Source organism: Bactrocera dorsalis, chromosome 1 (assembly GCF_023373825.1).
Source record: "Bactrocera dorsalis isolate Fly_Bdor chromosome 1, ASM2337382v1, whole genome shotgun sequence".
NCBI lineage: Eukaryota > Metazoa > Arthropoda > Insecta > Diptera > Tephritidae > Bactrocera > Bactrocera dorsalis.
Window position 1 is genome coordinate 37,803,990 of NC_064303.1, and position 17,570 is coordinate 37,821,559.

Sequence of the window (17,570 nt, forward strand, 5' to 3'; positions counted from 1 at the left end):
ACATTGACATAGTTCAGCGAATTAAAAGACAGCGGCTACGCTGGCTAGGTCATGTTGTACGGATGGATGAGAACACTCCAGCTCTGAAAGTATTCGACGCAGTACCCGTCGCGGGAAGCAGAGGAAGGGGAAGATCTCTACTCCGTTGGAAGGACCAAGTGGAGAAAAACCTGGCTTCGTTTGGAATATCCAATTGGCGCCACGTTACGAAGAGAAGAAACGACTGGCGCGCTGTTGTTGACTCGGCTATAATCGCGTAAGCGGTGTCTACGCCTGTAAAGAAAAAGAAGAAGACTTGTGGTAAACCTGTGACCTTAAAATTCCCTTTTTCTTTTTTCGGCATCCCTTTCCTCTCCATTGATATATGTATATCGCTCTAGCTTATTTCGTTCGCCTGCTGCGTCAAGTTGAGTAGACGTGTGTTTGTAGTGCTCGTCACGAAAATGGAAAAACGAAATCCAGAGCAACACGTCGCGATAAAATTTTCCGCCAGATTGGGCGAAACAGCTTCGGAAACGTATGCGAAAATTGTAAGAGTGTATGATTATAGTGCTCTTAGTCGTGGAAACCAAAGCTCACAATGGTTCTCCCCGCGCACACCCCGCCCGAAAAAAGCTCGCATGAGCAAGTCGAAGGTGAAAACGAAGATTATTGCCTTTTTTGCTAGCCGTGGAGTCGTCCACAAAGAATTCGTTGACTTTTTTTGTATCCTAAAAGAAAATCGGTGGTCAAAGGAACCCGGCGGCCGCGACGAAGGTACTCGCGGACATCCCAGTCGAAGCGTTACAGAAATGTTACGAAGCATGGAAAACGCGCTGGAATCGCTGTGTATCTGCCCAAGGGGACTACTTTGAAGGGGATGGCAGAGTTGTAGAATAATTTTCAAATATACGGTTTCTATGGAATCGGTCTTATTACTTAATTGTCATACCTCGTATATGTTTGCACCTCTGAGCGGTCGCTCTTTAGAACGCTGCCATCCAAAAACTATTCAAGATAGGGTCTTTCACAGGATATTTATGGAAATATAAGCTATCGAAAAAACAAATAAAAAAAAAATGCATAAATATTTAAAAATATAAACGGGCTTTGAGTCAATTTCAGTTTAAAATTTCCTTCATCTCCTTATGGAACATAGGGCATCAAAAGCGAAAATAATAGTTTATTATTCCCACCAACTTTTCAAAATTGTTTGATAATCAGTAAGTTGATTCACTTGTTATATACATTCATTTCTACAAAGAAATAATCTCAATATGTATATAAAAGTATGTGTAACGTTGTTTGTCCGCAATGGACACCTAAGCTACTGAACCGATTTTAGTAAAATTTAGCACACTGTGTTCTATTCGAACCAACTCAGAAAATAGGATAATAAAAACAATTCATAAAAAAAAATATAGTGAAAGCTCTATTAAATGGATGCTCTATTAAGCGGACATCTCCATCAACTGGATAGAAAGGTTGGTAACCAGACATTGAGAAAGCAGCCTTGAATTCGTTATTTTTTCCAATGAAATTTATTTGAACGAACATATTCAAAATTAATCCTTAAGTACAATCTCTTGGATTCTTATACCGACAAAAACGTTTTCGCCTTTATTCGTAAATAAAATTTTCACTGTAATGTATAGTTCATTATATGAGTCTTCTTCTTAATTGCCGTAGACACCGCTTATGCGATTATAGCCGAGTTAACAACCGCACGCCAGTCGTTTCTTCTTTTCGCTACGTGGCGCCAATTGGATATTCCAAGCGAAGCCAGGTTCTTCTTCACTTGGTCCTTCCAACAGAGTGGAGGTCTTCCTCTTCCTCTGCTTCCCGCGGCGGGTACTGCGTCGAATACTTTTAGAGCTGGAGTGTTTTCGTCCATCCGGACAACATGACCTAGCCAGCGTAGCCGCTGTCTTTTAATTCGCTGAACTATGTCAATGTCGTCGTATATCTCGTACAGCTCATCGTTCTATCGAATGCGATATTCGCCGTGGCCAACGCACAAAGGACCATAAATCTTTCGCAGAACTTTTCTCTCGAAAACTCGCAACGTCGACTCATCTGTTGTTGACATCGTCCAAGCCTCTGCACCATATAGCAGGACGGGAATTATGAGTGACTTAGAGAGTCGAGAGAGGACTTTGCTTCTCAATTGCCTACTTAGTCCGAAGTAGCACCGAGGGCAAGACGAAATATCTCCTGTCATCAAACAAACAGTCGTCGCACTCGCGACTTGGCACTCACGTCACTGTTGACAGTCATAACTTTGAAGTTGTAGATAATTTCGTCTATCTTGGAACCAGCGTAAGCACCACCAACAATGTCAGCCTAGATATCCAACGCAGCATAACTCTATCAATATCATCGGCATACGCCAGCAGTTGTACACTCTTGTATAAGATGGTACCTTCTCTGTTGAGTTCTGCAGCTCGAACTATTTTCTCCAGAAGCAGGTTGAAAAAGTCGCGCGATAGGGAATCGCCTTGTCTGAAACCTCGTTTGGTATCGAACGGCTCGGAGAGGTCCTTCCCGATCTTGACGGAGCTTTTCGTGTTGCTCGACGTCAGTTTACTCATTATATGAGTAACAGTATAATATACTTACCACAGCAACGCATGGCCGAATCCCTTAGTATAATAAATATGTTATATTTTAATTATTACACCATATATAAAAAACGTAATTTTAAATGTTTTTTAAGCAAAATTAAATGAATTAAAATGGATAACAAAATTCACTTGAAATACAATTTCACATTCAGGCACCTAATTCTATTCATTAAAAATGTTAATTAGTTTACCATCGACCATTTCCAAATAATTTTTTATACAAAAATTCGCAATTTTTATATAAGTAATGACGGCATCAAACATAATTATAACAAACCGACAAGTCGTCAGTCAAACAATCAGAAAAACCCCGAAAATTAGGAAATAATGTGTGTTTTGCTATTTGTTTAATTGCCATTACATATTTCTGCTGGCATTTTGATTTTGTTTGGGTAATAAATAATTTCCGCTGCGTAATTTTGTTAAATTGGCTTGACAATTTTTGGAATCTTTGGTCATATTTGTGGCGAAGCATAATTATTATTTAATGTATGGTAATTCATTGGAATCTGTTTGTGAATATTTGTTGCTTATTCATGCATGTGGATAAACTGTTATTAAATGAAATGTATTTACGTAATAATTCAAAAATAAATAAGTGTCGTTAGTGCATATTAATATATTTTTTGTTTTCGTTTGTTAGTTTGATTATAATTATCTACGACTATGTGAAATTTAAATATTGTTCTGGGTTTGTAATAACAAAGTGGTGATTATTTCCGGTAATTACTTTAAAGTTGGCATTAAATTTTGAATTGTTAATTTTTGTCCTTATGTTTAATGGCAAATTAAATGTACATTTTAAAGATTACCTTCGAATAAACATAAAATTCGATTTCTTTAGTTAGGGTAGTTACAATTAGGTTTTTGATTTGTGAGGTATGAATTTCAAATTTTAAAATAAAGAATGAAGAAATCGAGAGAAACTTTTGTTGTTGACATCCTCATGATCATTGATTTTAATGGCATAATAACACAAGTCTATGATATATTTGAACTCAATTTCCATAAGAGTTCCAATTCTATTACCTTAAAAACTGCAATTTCTTTGCTAAAATATTTATTTCATGCTAACTAGAGCAAAATTCTTCCCATACCATCCCTATTTACTCAAATAATAGTTTGATGTGATAAAACATATGACTACATTTACTATTTTTGAGCAAAAATAGTAAGACTTTTTTCAGAATTTTAAAATTCTAAAATTATTTCTTAAAATCTTTGTCGAAACAGTTGTTAAAGATTATTTATGTTAAATGCTATTAAATGCGACAGAGTATTATTTTGGTGCAAAAATATGTTGTTTGACATCCTGGTAGTCGAAAAGCTTAGTTTCATAGGCGTTAATGTGATGCCGGTTTTGGCAAAAGTTTAGTGGTTCGATCGAGCTTTCACTTTTCTTAGGCACAAATTATGCTTTTAAATGGTTTTCACTGATCTTTGCCAACGATACCAGTAAGATCTCAGATTTGCGACATTTTCTCTTCCAGAAGCTGGTCATTTGTCGGAACGGCCGATATCGGACCACTATAACATATAGCTGCCATACAAACTGAACGATCGGAATCAAGTTCTTGTATGGACAACTTTCACATTTGGCAAGATATATTCACGAAATTTGGTATATATTATTTTCTAAAGCAGCAATTAATCTCCGATGAAATTGTTCAGATCAGTTAACTATAGCATATAGCTGCCATAGACACTGAACGATCGGAATCAAGTTCTTGTATGGACAACTTTGACATTCGACAAGATATATTCACGAAATTTGGTATATATTATTTTCTAAGGCAACAATGTAATCTCCGAAGAAATTGTTCAGATCGGTTAACTATAGCATATAACTGCCATACAAACTGAACGATCGGAATCAAGTTCTTGTATGGACAACTTTCACATTTGACAAGATGTATTCACGAAATTTGGTATATATTATTTTCTAAAGCAGCAATGTAATCTCCGAAGAAATTGTTCAGATCGGATTACTATAGCATATAGCTTCCAAACTGAACACATATTTAGTTACTAACAGAAATGCACCTGTGAAGGGTATTTAGCTACGGTGCAACCGAAGTTAACGTTTTTTCTTGTTTTTAATTTAATCTTTCAGCTGTCTCTCGAATTGTTATTCGAAGATTTGCCTCGACCATTTATTGTATAGTATAATATTCACATCGGCTTCAAGAGGCCTTCTTCAAGATCTAAATTGCCCGAGCGAAATTTTGCAAACGAATTTTGGCATTGGCGTTCGATCAACACGTTTTCGCCATTCAAATTACAATGTTTTCGCCTTGCTGAAACTATTTTGATAGAAAAACAGTAAAATATGCTGAAAAAGCTGTCTCTGATCTTCTAAGAATTTTTTTTTTTACAAAAAAGGCTTACTCTTCCTCTTCTTAATTGGCGTAGACACCGCTTACGCGATTATAGCCGAGTTAACAACCGCGCGCCAGTCGTTTCTTCTTTTCGCTACGTGGCGCCAATTGGACATTCCAAGCGAAGCCAGGTCCTTCTCCACTTGGTCCTTCCAACGGAGTGGAGGTCTTCCTCTTCCTCTGCTGGAGGATGGAGTCATGTGTTGAAGCTCTCGCAAGTGAGGAAAGTTCTCTGACCGCCATTCACTTGGGAGTGGCCAGAAACGATTCTTTTACATATGACTCAAGCAGCTCACGACTTCCGGTCTTTGACCAAGTATCCTCTGGGTAGCCTAAGAACATCCGTTTAAAGGCGAGCTAAAGTGAGAAGGCAAAATATTCCCTACTTAGGGTTGTACTCTGGGTTTGGGACACGCCACGTAAAAAAACATCCCCAATGAAAGGAAACAACCAGCCTCGGATGAGAGACCCCCCTTTTGATGACGACCATGACAAACGAAATAAGGCACCTGGAATGTCCGGTCCCTTAATTGGGAAGGTGCCGCTGCTCAGCTGCTTGATGACCTCGTGAAAATAAAGGCTGACATCAGTGCCGTCCAAGAAATGCGATGGACGGAACAAGGACAAAGACGAGTAGGTCCTTGTGGCATTTACTACAGCGGTCATATAAAGGAGCGCAAGTTTGGTGTTGGATTCGTGGTGGGAGAGAGACTCCGTCGCCGAGTACTATCTTTCACTCCTATTATTATACATATATAATATATTATTTTAGGTTGTCAAAAAAGTCTTGCGGTATTTTCGCTAGTTGGCGCTGAAAGTGCGTAGTTCTAGTTTTATTCGTCGCATCGGGTCATGCTATACCTTTTTTGGAAAGCTCAACAAGCGCTAACACGTGTTTGATTGATTGTCGTTTCTTTTAAGTCGTTCGTGAGTTATAGCGTCGCAAACATGGAGCAAAATAAAGAGAAAATACGGCATATTTTACAGTACTACTACGATAAAGGCAAAAATGCATTTCAAGCCGCCAATAAAATTTGTGCAGTGAATGGACCCGATACAGTTTCCATTTCCACCGCACAACGTTGGTTTCAACGTTTTCGTTCTGGTGTAGAGGTGGTCGAAGATGCGCCACACTCCGGAAGGCCTGTCGTCGAAAATTGCGATAAAATCGCTGAATTGGTCGAGAGAGACCGGCATAGTAGCAGCCGTAGCATCGGTCAAGAGCTGGGCATGAGTCATCAAAAATTCATTTTAATTTCAATAAAAAAAGAAATTCAATAAAAATACCGCAATACTTTTTTGACAATCTATTATTAACATATAATACTTACTGTGCCTTTTATATTTCGGGATTTGGCAACCCGAGTGTTAAGGTCGACTAAAACCAGTTGTTGTTCTGGAAACTATTGAGGCGGTGCGCAAACTAATCACGTCACGTGACCTATCGTGAGATAGAGACATCGACGTGACCCCAGACTTTAATAAGTTTAATCTTGAATTACGAAAGCTACATAAATCAATTGGCCTAGCCCACATAATCTAAGAACTCCTACCGACGGTATGAAAATGGATAAAATTAGAAGAAATTACTAAAACCACAATAAGTTAATAACTAAGTTCGATAGAGAAATTACGTTTTATCATCGATATGGTGACAGCGATTTACAAGAGCCGAAGTTAAAATTGAACAAGAGGGCGTAGCACCGCCCATTTTTGGCTAAAATCACATATCTCGGACTGCAATCACGCCCTCTTCCAATATCAACATTTTTGAATTCCATATGACTAAATTTATTCCAGTGTGCAAAATAACAAGCAATTAATATAACGAGATAAAACTGTGCACGAATAATGTCTCCAGTGTATGCTATCTTTTGACCATAAGTTGTCCAAGCACAACAAAACTGTTAAGGCCCTAGTACCTATAGTTGACTTTTTACCGCAAAAATCGGGCAATGAGTGAAATACATACTACAGTACAGTAGAACTCCAATTATCCGAATTAATGGGGACCGGGACCCATTCGGATAATCAAATATTCGGATAATCGGATTTTTTTTTTTTTTAAATTGCCAGTGGAGAGAATAAGTGATACGTTTTGATATTGCACTATTTTTCACACATGTTTTCACATGTTTTAAATATAAATAAAATGTACTTAAGTATGTACAAGTTTAGAAATAAAAATCATTGTTTTTTAAACATCTCCGTCAATGTAAGCTGTTCTGCGGTCTTCAACCGTTTTCGGGCATCCAGGTCAAGCATTCGCTTGACGGTGAGCAGTTGCAAGTGGTCACACTCGGGCTGACGCTCCATCCACTTCAAAGCAGTCTCGAGGCCGGCAAATGCTTCACTAGCTGATGGTCCAGCGTCTACTTCAACATCAGCAGAAAGTTCTTCTTCCACTTCCACTTCAACATCTTCTCTCACACTTACAACAATTTCATCGTCATTGAGAATTTGAAAACCAGGGTCAGACGTGTCACAAGCCATCCACTCTCCTACATCTTCAGCACTTACTTCTGTACAACCAGGAATTTTTACAATCATTTTTCTTATTTCCTCTAGTGACAACGCATCTTCATCATCATCATCCTCTCCATATTGTTGTGTTTTTCATTTTCTTCCGATTCTTTTTTTTTTGTTCTTCTCAGACGGTAGGCCTTTCAATATATTCCACGCACGTCTTAGCGTCACTGGCGTAACCAAACTCCAAGCTTCCGCTACCATGTAACAGCAGTCCTTTAAATTTATTTTGCTATGATTTGCCAAAACCAATTTTTCATCTTTAGCATTCAGAATAATAGCGAACTTAGACTTTTTTTGGACAATTTTTTGTGATTCGGATAATCGGCGATTCGGATAGTCGGAGTTCGGATAATTGGAGTTCTACTGTATTTCAAGTAGTTAAAGAATTGACTTGTTAAAGGGTATTCAGCTTGTAGTGTAGTGTACCAACGAAAAGCGAAAGTTGGTGTCTTTTAAGCTGAATGTCTACTGTTATACTTCACTGGGCCATTAAAATGCCTTTTTTTCCTTACCAGATATGTATGATTTTCACGAAAGAAACTTCCGGAAGAACCCTAATCCATCTGCATTGTAAATTAGTATTTTCCGAATTTTAGCTTCTAGCTCTGTTTTATATGGCTCCTCTGGTTCCGGTCGCGAATTTCCAACCCTAATTGATTTAAGGCGTATTCCGTGATGTTTTTTGAATATTTTAACCCATGCATCGCTGGCCAAAAACCTTGCGTTTTTTTTTTTTTGCTTAGGTCGGCATGAACTCCTTAGCTTTTTCTTTTAAAATTAATACGTTCATCAGGTAAATATTGTTATTAAAGTCATTTGTAAAGCACCTGTTTTAATGTCTGAGCGTTTTGCATTTTCAGGGCTCGATAGCATATTGTTAACACATCCAAAATAGTTTTTTATTATGCTCTTGAAACCTGTTGCTCCAGAGTATAATAGTTTTAGTCACCTAACGGTTGTACCTAAAATTAATTGAGACATATACTAAAACGGCTTATTTATGTATATAGTTATAAATGAACAAAGTGACGAGAAGAGCTGAAATCCGGCTGACTGTCTCTCTGTCCGTCCGTCCGCCGTGCAAGCTGTAACTTGAGTAAGAAATGAGATATCACGATGAAATTCTGTACGACGTAATCGGACCACTGCCGCGCCCAAAAAACGCCATTAACCAAAAACCTATAAAGTGTCATAACTAAGCACTCAATTAAGTAATTTGTCACCGGGGATCGCATTAGCAGGGTACAAATGTGGGCAAAAAATTTAAAAAAAAGTGGGAATGGCCCCGTCCTCTAATAACTTTGATGTACGTATCTCCTGAACTACTAAAGCTCGAACAACCAAATTTACTTAACATAAATATTACAAGAACTCCCCATATAACAGTAAAATGAGACAATAGGCGTGGCGCCACCCACTTTTTTGGGAAATCATATATGTATATATATATTTAGTACCTTATGAATGAAAATTGTCCAAATCCTACCAAAATTGTTCAAGCCCCTCGGTAATCAATATCTATATCTGATTTTTGACCGAAAATATCAGTCAAGGTATAGGATATACAGTTGAAATTCATATAAAATCCGTCACTGTTATTCTGTGTATCAAAAATGGGTTGAATCTGGTCAATACTTCCCTGAGCCCTCATATACCTAATATAAAAATATAAATTGAATTTTTTGGACAGAGTTGTAACACCTTTCACAATTTTTGACTGCGCTGATTATTTCAGCTTTTTTTGTAAAACTCAAAAAATTTAATTTTCGTCTCACTGTGTAATAAATACACTCATGTATGTACTATGATGCATGTTGTCGTGTTTAAATTAGTAGAAAAATTTTGTTCGAGTTGTAAAGTAGCTAGTAAGGAGTACAAAATATTCAAGTTTTCCAACGTTCGAGTTACCGTGTTTTCTAGTTTCACGAGAGCACTGTAATTCGCTAAGCAGATAGGGGATGGTTTATGCAATGTGCGTTCCAAAGTAAACAGGACTTTTTGAATCTAGCGCCGCCATTAGAATTTCACGAAATTTCATCGATTGAAAGTGAAGTTATTGCGTTTTGAGTGTCAGTGTGTTTGTGTTATCGGTGCGAAAATGGGTTTCGAACAAAAAGCCAACATTAAATTTTGTTTTAAAATTGGTAAAACTTTGACCGAAGCGTTTCAATTAATAAAACAAGTTTAGAGATTTAGATGATTGCCTATCCCGTAGCAGAGTGCACTAGTGGTTTCAACGTTTTCAAAGTGGTTGTGAGGACATATACATATGACGATCAACATGTAGGCCAATGAAAATCCGTGATCACTGGAAATTCCATCGAAACTGTGCCTGAATTCATGGAAATGGAATAGAACATTACCAAAACATCGATTTATCGCATTTTCACCAAACATTTTGACTGACGACCAAAAATCAGAATCCAATATTCTAAGGACGATTATTTGACCAAAAATCAACCACTTCACGTATTCACCTTATATGGCACCGTGCGACTTCTTCCTTTTCGGAAAAATGCATTTGCCTATGAAAGGAAAGCATTATGTACACCTAGAGGCCATACCGGCCAATGAGCTAAATCACTCGTCCGACATGCTTTTGCTATATTGATCATTTGCAGCCATTGCTTATTGTATGTTGGTTGTTAGCGTTTTTGTGGTTGTGAACATGAAAATTCACCATATTCTCTAGACAATAATTTTCTTTTTTGTGTGGTAGTTTAGCTAAATATATATATTTTTATATTTGTGTATTCAAGGCTCTTTTAAAAGCGAGCTTTGCTGTTTACTGAGTGTTTTTATCACCTTTATACCACTATACAATATATATTTTTGTATTATTTACCATTCCGTTATTTCTTACTACTTTATTAGGCTCTATTTCTATCATATCATATTTCAAAGCGTATTAACCAGATATAAGACTTAATGAGCTAATTCAGCTCATTCAGCTAAAAGAGATCTTCTATTTGAAATACATAATTAACCCTCTGTCGGTTAAGAGTGCCCTCAGGCATGCATCACGAAATTCAGAATAAATAATAAATAAATAAAAAATTGCATAAAACTTAAAAACAAGCTTGTTGGCAACACTTCAATTGTGAGTGTAGTTTATTTTTGACAGGTTGTCACGCTGCGTTTAAATTTACCGTTATGTTTCGTATGAGCTTTACTAGCGTGCAAAGCTAAAATTAATTTCACAAAAAAAAAAAATTCAAAACAAAAATATATATATTTATTGTTATCGGATTCTATTCAGAATTTTATTGTTGCAAAGGTAAGTAGTTCTTTTTACCTTTTACATACAAGTGAAAGTGAAAAATGAAATAAAGTGTCGGGTGAGAATACAAAACGGAAGAGTGCCTCAGGGTACTTATAACAGTTTACATGAAAATTTGTGTTTTCTTTTTATTGTTTTTGTTATGTTTTTTTGCAGTGCCTGCCATTGTTTTGTACCTGAAAATGGATTTTCGAAACCGTAAAAAGATCAAACTGAGCGAAATGACCGATGAGCAAATTTGTGAATTTATGGAATCGGTTGAAACAGGCGAAGAAGCTGATTTTAGTAGCGATGACGATATGAATGATCCGGATTTCGAACCTAATGAAATAAGCCCCGAAGATGAACGGTACATATCGGAGGTAGTTCACCAAATCGATGAAGACGAATCTGCTTTTTTGAATAAAGCGGACAATTTTTCGTTGAACTTGAATGCAATCAAGGAAGATCTTCCCTCAACTTCGCCAAATGAAGAAGTTGAAGAAGCTTCAGGAGAAGAAGAGCCATCAACTTCAACACCACGTTTGAAGCCACCAAAACGTGCCCGTTCCCCTTTGCCTGAATTTGATTGTAGTGGTCCGTTTATTGTGCCTTCCTCTGGAGGTTTCAGCGGAACAGGTAATATGTCCAGATGCTGTATTCATTTTATTTGTGAATCTAAAATTCCATTTACTCTACGTATTGAAGCAATAACCAAAGATTCGGCTGAGTTTTCCAAAATTATATGGCGAAAACGATCGATGTGTTTGCATGTAAATGAGGTGGCCTTCCGTGGTGACTCAAGCCTACCATCTTCGATCAAAGAGCTTGAAACTCCGATGGAGATATTTCGTTATTTCTTCACTAAGAAAATGGTTGACAAGATTGTTTTAGAATCGAACCGGACAGCTCGCAATGTCGATATCAACTCCAAGTTCATAACATCCGGCGAAGAAATTTACAAATACATTGGCATTCATGTTTACATGAGCATTTACCGCTATCCCAATTTGGAAAGCTATTGGGGCCCAAATGCGTTTCAACCAATAGCAAAAACGATGCCTAAAGCAAGGTTTATGGCGATAAAACAATATTTGTCCTTTCGTGATGAAAACACTAGAGCCAAAAAAGGAGAGCCTGGTTATGATGCGTTGTTCCGTATTAGAACGTTGTCTAATTTTTTAAACACACGGTTCGATTCCGTACCCAAAACAGCCCGATTGTGCGTCGATGAACAAATGTGTGGCACCAAAATATAACATCATCTACGCCAATACATGCCAAACAAACCACACAAGTGGGGCATCAAATTATTCGTGTTATGCGATACAAGCGGATTCGCTTATCGCTTCGAGGTTTATAATGGTGCTGGCGACAATGTGATCTTACCAGGACAACCAGATCTTGGAGCCACGTCGAACGTTGTTGTTCGTTTATCGCAAACTATACCAAACTTCAGGAATCACATTCTGTATTTTGATAATTTTATTACATCGTTGCCGTTGTTGGTATTATTGCGAGCTCGAGGCATATTTAGTTTAGGCACCTTACGAATTCCTCGAATTCCCAACTGTAAGCTTCCAAATGAAAAAGACATAAGAGACGAACTACGAGGCTATTCATGTGAGTATATGGGTACAGCATATGGTGTTGACATAACCACAGTCTTATGGAAAGACAATAAATTAGTACGATTGGCATCAACATACGTCGGCGTTCAACCATTTCAAAGATCCAATACAGATGCAAACAAAAAGCCATCGAAAGCAGCTCGCAACGACAGAAAGGCGAAGAAATATTTGGAAATTGATTGTCCTCAAATAATCAAAGAGTACAATAATCACATGGGCGGTGTTGACTTGATGGACGCTCTGATGGGTCGGTACCACATACGAGCGAAGTCAAAGGATGCAATAACTCGGTTGTTTTACCATTTCATTGACATGGCGATCACGAATGCGTATTTACTACATAAACGGATTTATGCAGAAAAGGTAACTGACTCAAGTCATGAATCAGCCGAACATGAACGGGTTTTGCAGTTACCGCGATTTCGTGAAGCTGTAGCTGCTTCACTGATAACATATCAAGAAAGACGACCCCTTGGTCGTCAAAAAACAGTAACGTCAACGGTAGGAAATATAGAGCCAAGCAATTCCGGCGTTGGCCAAAAGTCAAAACATCCCGTACATGAAGTGCGCTACGATGGTCAAGACCATTTTCCAATTTGGCTTGGCAAAGAAGGCGGAAAAAAATGGTGTAAACTCTGTAAGAAGTCGCAAACACAATGTGTTTGCTCCAAATGCAATCTTCATTTGTGCTGCACCAATGCAAAAAACTGTTTTTTCAATTATCACAATAAAAATTAATTCTTTTGATTATATTCCGTGTTTGCTTATCTTTGCATCTTTGCTTTATCTTTCTTTTCCAATCTACTACTCTGTCGTGTATACCACATCATATATTTGGCATAAACTGTCATGAGTGCCCTGAGGCACTCTTTACCTTTTCCTTACCTGTCATTCGAAAAAACACGCAAATCACTTGAGGATGGTTTTTTTGAATTACTTTACACTCTAATTATTCTATAAAAAATTCCCACTCGCCTTCTTCCACGCTGAGAGTTTTGAGTGATAGAGGGTTAAGCCAATTGTGTAGGTATTGGCGTTTTAACTTCTCTTAAGCTTGCATTTCAGATGGAAATTTATTTCTTTGTTTACACTACTTAAACTTTGATTTGAAATTCTGCTTATAGAAAGGTTACTGTAATAAGAATGTGTTTCATTCCATTTAAGTAAATTTGAAATTAAAACTATTTTTTACAACTATTTTTTACAACATCAGCAAATTTATATATAGGGTGATTTTTTAAGAGCTTGATAACTTTTTTAAAAAAAAAAACGCATACAATTTGCAAAATCTCATCGGTTCTTTATTTGAAACGTTAGATTGGTTCATGACATTTACTTTTTGAAGATAATTTCATTTAAATGTTGACCGCGGCTGCGTCTTAGGTGGTCCATTCGGAAAGTCCAATTTTGGGCAACTTTTTCGAGCATTTCGGCCGGAATAGCCCGAATTTCTTCGGAAATGTTGTCTTCCAAAGCTGGAATAGTTGCTGGCTTATTTCTGTAGACTTTAGACTTGACGTAGCCCCACAAAAAATAGTCTAAAGGCGTTAAATCGCATGATCTTGGTGGCCAACTTACGGGTCCATTTCTTGAGATGAATTGTTGTCCGAAGTTTTCCCTCAAAATGGCCATAGAATCGCGAGCTGTGTGGCATGTAGCGCCATCTTGTTGAAACCACATGTCAACCAAGTTCAGTTCTTCCATTTTTGGCAACAAAAAGTTTGTTAGCATCGAACGATAGCGATCGCCATTCACCGTAACGTTGCGTCCAACAGCATCTTTGAAAAAATACGGTCCAATGATTCCACCAGCGTACAAACCACACCAAACAGTGCATTTTTCGGGATGCATGGGCAGTTCTTGAACGGCTTCTGGTTGCTCTTCACCCCAAATGCGGCAATTTTGCTTATTTACGTAGCCATTCAACCAGAAATGAGCCTCATCGCTGAACAAAATTTGTCGGACGTAAAGCGCGAAACACATTTCGAACCGAACACTGATTTTGGTAATAAAATTCAATGATTTGCAAGCGTTGCTCGTTAGTAAGTCTATTCATGATGAAATGTCAAAGCATACTGAGCATCTTTCTCTTTGACACCATGTCTGAAATCCCACGTGATCTGTCAAATACTAATGCATGAAAATCCTAACCTCAAAAAAATCACCCGTTATAATTGCACAGGTTCTATCTTGAATATGCTTTTTTGAGAACACTAGTAATAATTAAGTGGTATTTTAACAAGATTCTGAAAAGATTATCAGTAAAAACGCAGGCACATTGCCTTTGTTTAACCTTCTGATGAAAGTTTTTCTTTCTTATGTATTTGAAATGGCTTGGTCAGACCACCTATGGAAAAGTGTTTTGAGGGTAAAGGATGAAGGTGCTAACTCGAGGGTTGTAAAGAAATTATCCCGTTACACGGATTGACCGAAATTCCGATACTTCTCCTTCAAACCCGTTACCAATTTTTTAACTTGGTTCACTTTTCGTTCGTCATTTGGGGACCATCCTATGTAAAGCAGTCTTTTGAGAAGGTATTTTTTTGGGACGCGCAAATCCACAAAATTTTTATTCCGCATTTTGCCCTCTTATACGGAATATACTTTGTAAACCTACTCGTCCACGGTAAGGAAATATCTGCTCGTTTACTGTTATTGTCTCGTTTGGAGTAGATGCTTCTTAAATATTAAGATACACTGTAATCCATATACCGCCAATTGGTGTTGTTTTACTCAACATCATACGTGCAGAAGAATTTCAAAATATTTTTATTATTAAGAAAATATTTAAAAAGCTGTTTCGGAAAACCACAAGATTTTTTTTTTTTTAATTTTTGGTATAACAAATAAAGCAAAAGTATTTATTCTAATTAAAAAATTGTTGAAACGTAAAACTAACCAGTATATGAAATAAAATTTGTTCACCACACTACATGTAAACACATACTACACACACATGAAATTAAAATTGTCGAATTTTTTTTATTTAAAAAGTGAGACTCTTTTTATACTTTTGCAACATCTAGATATTATAATAGCTGTGTTCACCTTAGAGTTGTTTCTATCACTTAAAACTAATCGAGATAGATATAGCGATATACTTGTATATTGTGGCCAAAAAGTACCCTGAAATTGTAAATAACGCGAAAAAAATTCAATTATCCATAAATATTTATCTTTTCGCCTTTAAAGTAATCCCCACCAGATATAATACACTTATGCGATACAACGATTTTTTCAGTCTTCGAAACACTCTTCTAAGCAGTTTTTGGGATTTCAGCGAATTTTGTTATATCTTTTCGATCGACTGAAAACGGGTTCCACGGGGAACAAAAAAAATCACAAAGAGAGATCTGGAGGTTACAGTGGTTGATCGATGGTATTCATTGCGTTTTTGGCTTAAAATTCGGCGACAATCGTACTCTTTTTGAAAAAAAAAAAATCAGCTTTACCGGGGCGAGTTACATATTCAAAATATTTACCAAAATCATTCGAACGGACTCGCAAGAGATGATGAACTCTCATGCTATCTCTCTAACACTTAGCTCATGATTTTCAAGAACCTTATACATACTTTACTTTTTTAATATTTTCATCAGTTGAAGGGCTCGAAGTTTTTTGAAATATCACTTAACCAGGGAATTTAGCTAAAATTTTTTGTCCCAATATATTAGCATACATGCATAAATAATCAGAATAAGGAGTTGAGTTCAAATCTGGTATTTTGTCAGTTTTTCGGTCCATGTGTGTAAGCTGTAACTTTAGTAAAGGTTGATGCATCGTAACGAAACATGGTATAAGTGTTAGTTGGCAAAAATTGACGAATTCGTTGATGGGCGTAATTAAAACACTGCCACTTCCACAAAATGCCAATCAATAAAAGTTTATATAGTATTATTTAGCAGCGAGTGGCACCTGTAAGCTAAATATATTGGAATCGTGTGCGTAGTCCCTCTAATCCCTTAATAGTTTTAATTTACATTTACCCTCAACCGGTAAAGCTGCAATAACCAAATTTGCCTTGGGTAGTAAAAATAGAAATCGGGTGTTAACCCCGCCCACTCTACATGTCAAGTTACGCTTAAAAACTACTAAAAGCGCTATAAAACGATAACTAAATAGTCTAGGCACATTATGTTTTACCTCCGAGACTGTTTGAGAGAGCTTCATAGGAGCCACGGTCAAAAATGGATGATGGGCGTGGCATCTAAACTCTAATGTAACACATTTCAAAATTCCATTTAATGCTTTCACTTTGCAGTGTACAAATAAAAGGTAAATTTAATACGATACATAATTGGGTACACGAACTTCCTGGTTACTTTATACCTCATTTATCGACCAATTAATGAGTTATCTCAATGAAAATGAAAGAGCGTGCTTTACTCATAACAGTATTCAATATATTTGTGCTTAAGTTAGAAAGGTAGAATTGAAGCACGAAAGCTAGACCTAGCCCCTTGTAACTAATATTCGGTTTTTGGGACATGCGGTATTTTAAGAAACATAGGGAACATTTTTTTAGTATGTCGCAGGATAATACTTTAATTAATAGATAAAATCGGGTCAATATATTTCATATATTGTATATATTATGGTATTTGCCTGACTGTGATGCGTGCAAGTTTCAAGAGCAATAAGCGTTTGTTTCTCCTTATTTGTTTTACCAAATATACACCCTGTCCATAAAGTATCGCGAATTCTTCATTTAAATCTCCCGCTTATATGGAAGACTCTTTTTCCTAGGTTTGTATAACTGTTATTAATTTTGGCATAATAATTAAGAACAGTTGTACAAACCTAGTAAAAAAATTCTTCCATATAAGCTTCTTAATTATAATGCCAAAAATTAGCGCGCTGCTGTATACCCACTGGTGGACAAACCGCGCTGATTTTTGGCATCATAATTAAGGAAAGTTGTACCAATCTAGAAGAAAAATTTACTCGTCTTCCATATATGCGGGAGATGAGAGGGGGAAATGAAGAATGCCCGATACTTTCTTGACAGGGTGTATATGTGAATTTGCGGAAAAATAGTTGTTTAATTTGATAATATTCAAATACCAATAACCTGCTCTGTGTGAACTTTTCTCAGTTTTTGCTTTTTTAAATTTTGAAAACGTAGACTATTGGAGGCTGCATTCGTTTTTTATTTTTGATTTTGGTGGAA

The 17,570-nt window shown here is 36.9% G+C and overlaps 2 protein-coding genes across 3 annotated transcripts; one reads left to right on the forward strand and one right to left on the reverse strand.

Annotated features, from left to right (window-relative positions):
- Positions 1-7,159: 7,159 nt before the first annotated feature.
- Positions 7,160-7,586, reverse strand: LOC125775597 (uncharacterized). Its single transcript, XM_049446246.1, has one exon. The coding sequence runs from the start codon at positions 7,529-7,531 to the stop codon at positions 7,169-7,171; it is 363 nt and encodes a 120-aa protein (XP_049302203.1). The 5' UTR covers positions 7,532-7,586; the 3' UTR covers positions 7,160-7,168.
- Positions 7,587-10,852: 3,266 nt separating this feature from the next.
- LOC125775398 (piggyBac transposable element-derived protein 1-like) lies at positions 10,853-13,375 on the forward strand. Of its 2 annotated transcripts, none has more exons than XM_049445949.1 (2): positions 10,853-11,408; positions 11,478-13,375. In XM_049445949.1, exon 2 carries the CDS (start codon positions 12,047-12,049, stop codon positions 13,136-13,138), a length of 1,092 nt encoding a protein of 363 aa, XP_049301906.1. In that variant the 5' UTR covers positions 10,853-11,408; positions 11,478-12,046; the 3' UTR covers positions 13,139-13,375. Both variants share the same exon structure in this region, with proteins under 2 accessions (XP_049301906.1, XP_049301907.1).
- The last annotated feature ends 4,195 nt before the right edge of the window (positions 13,376-17,570 follow it).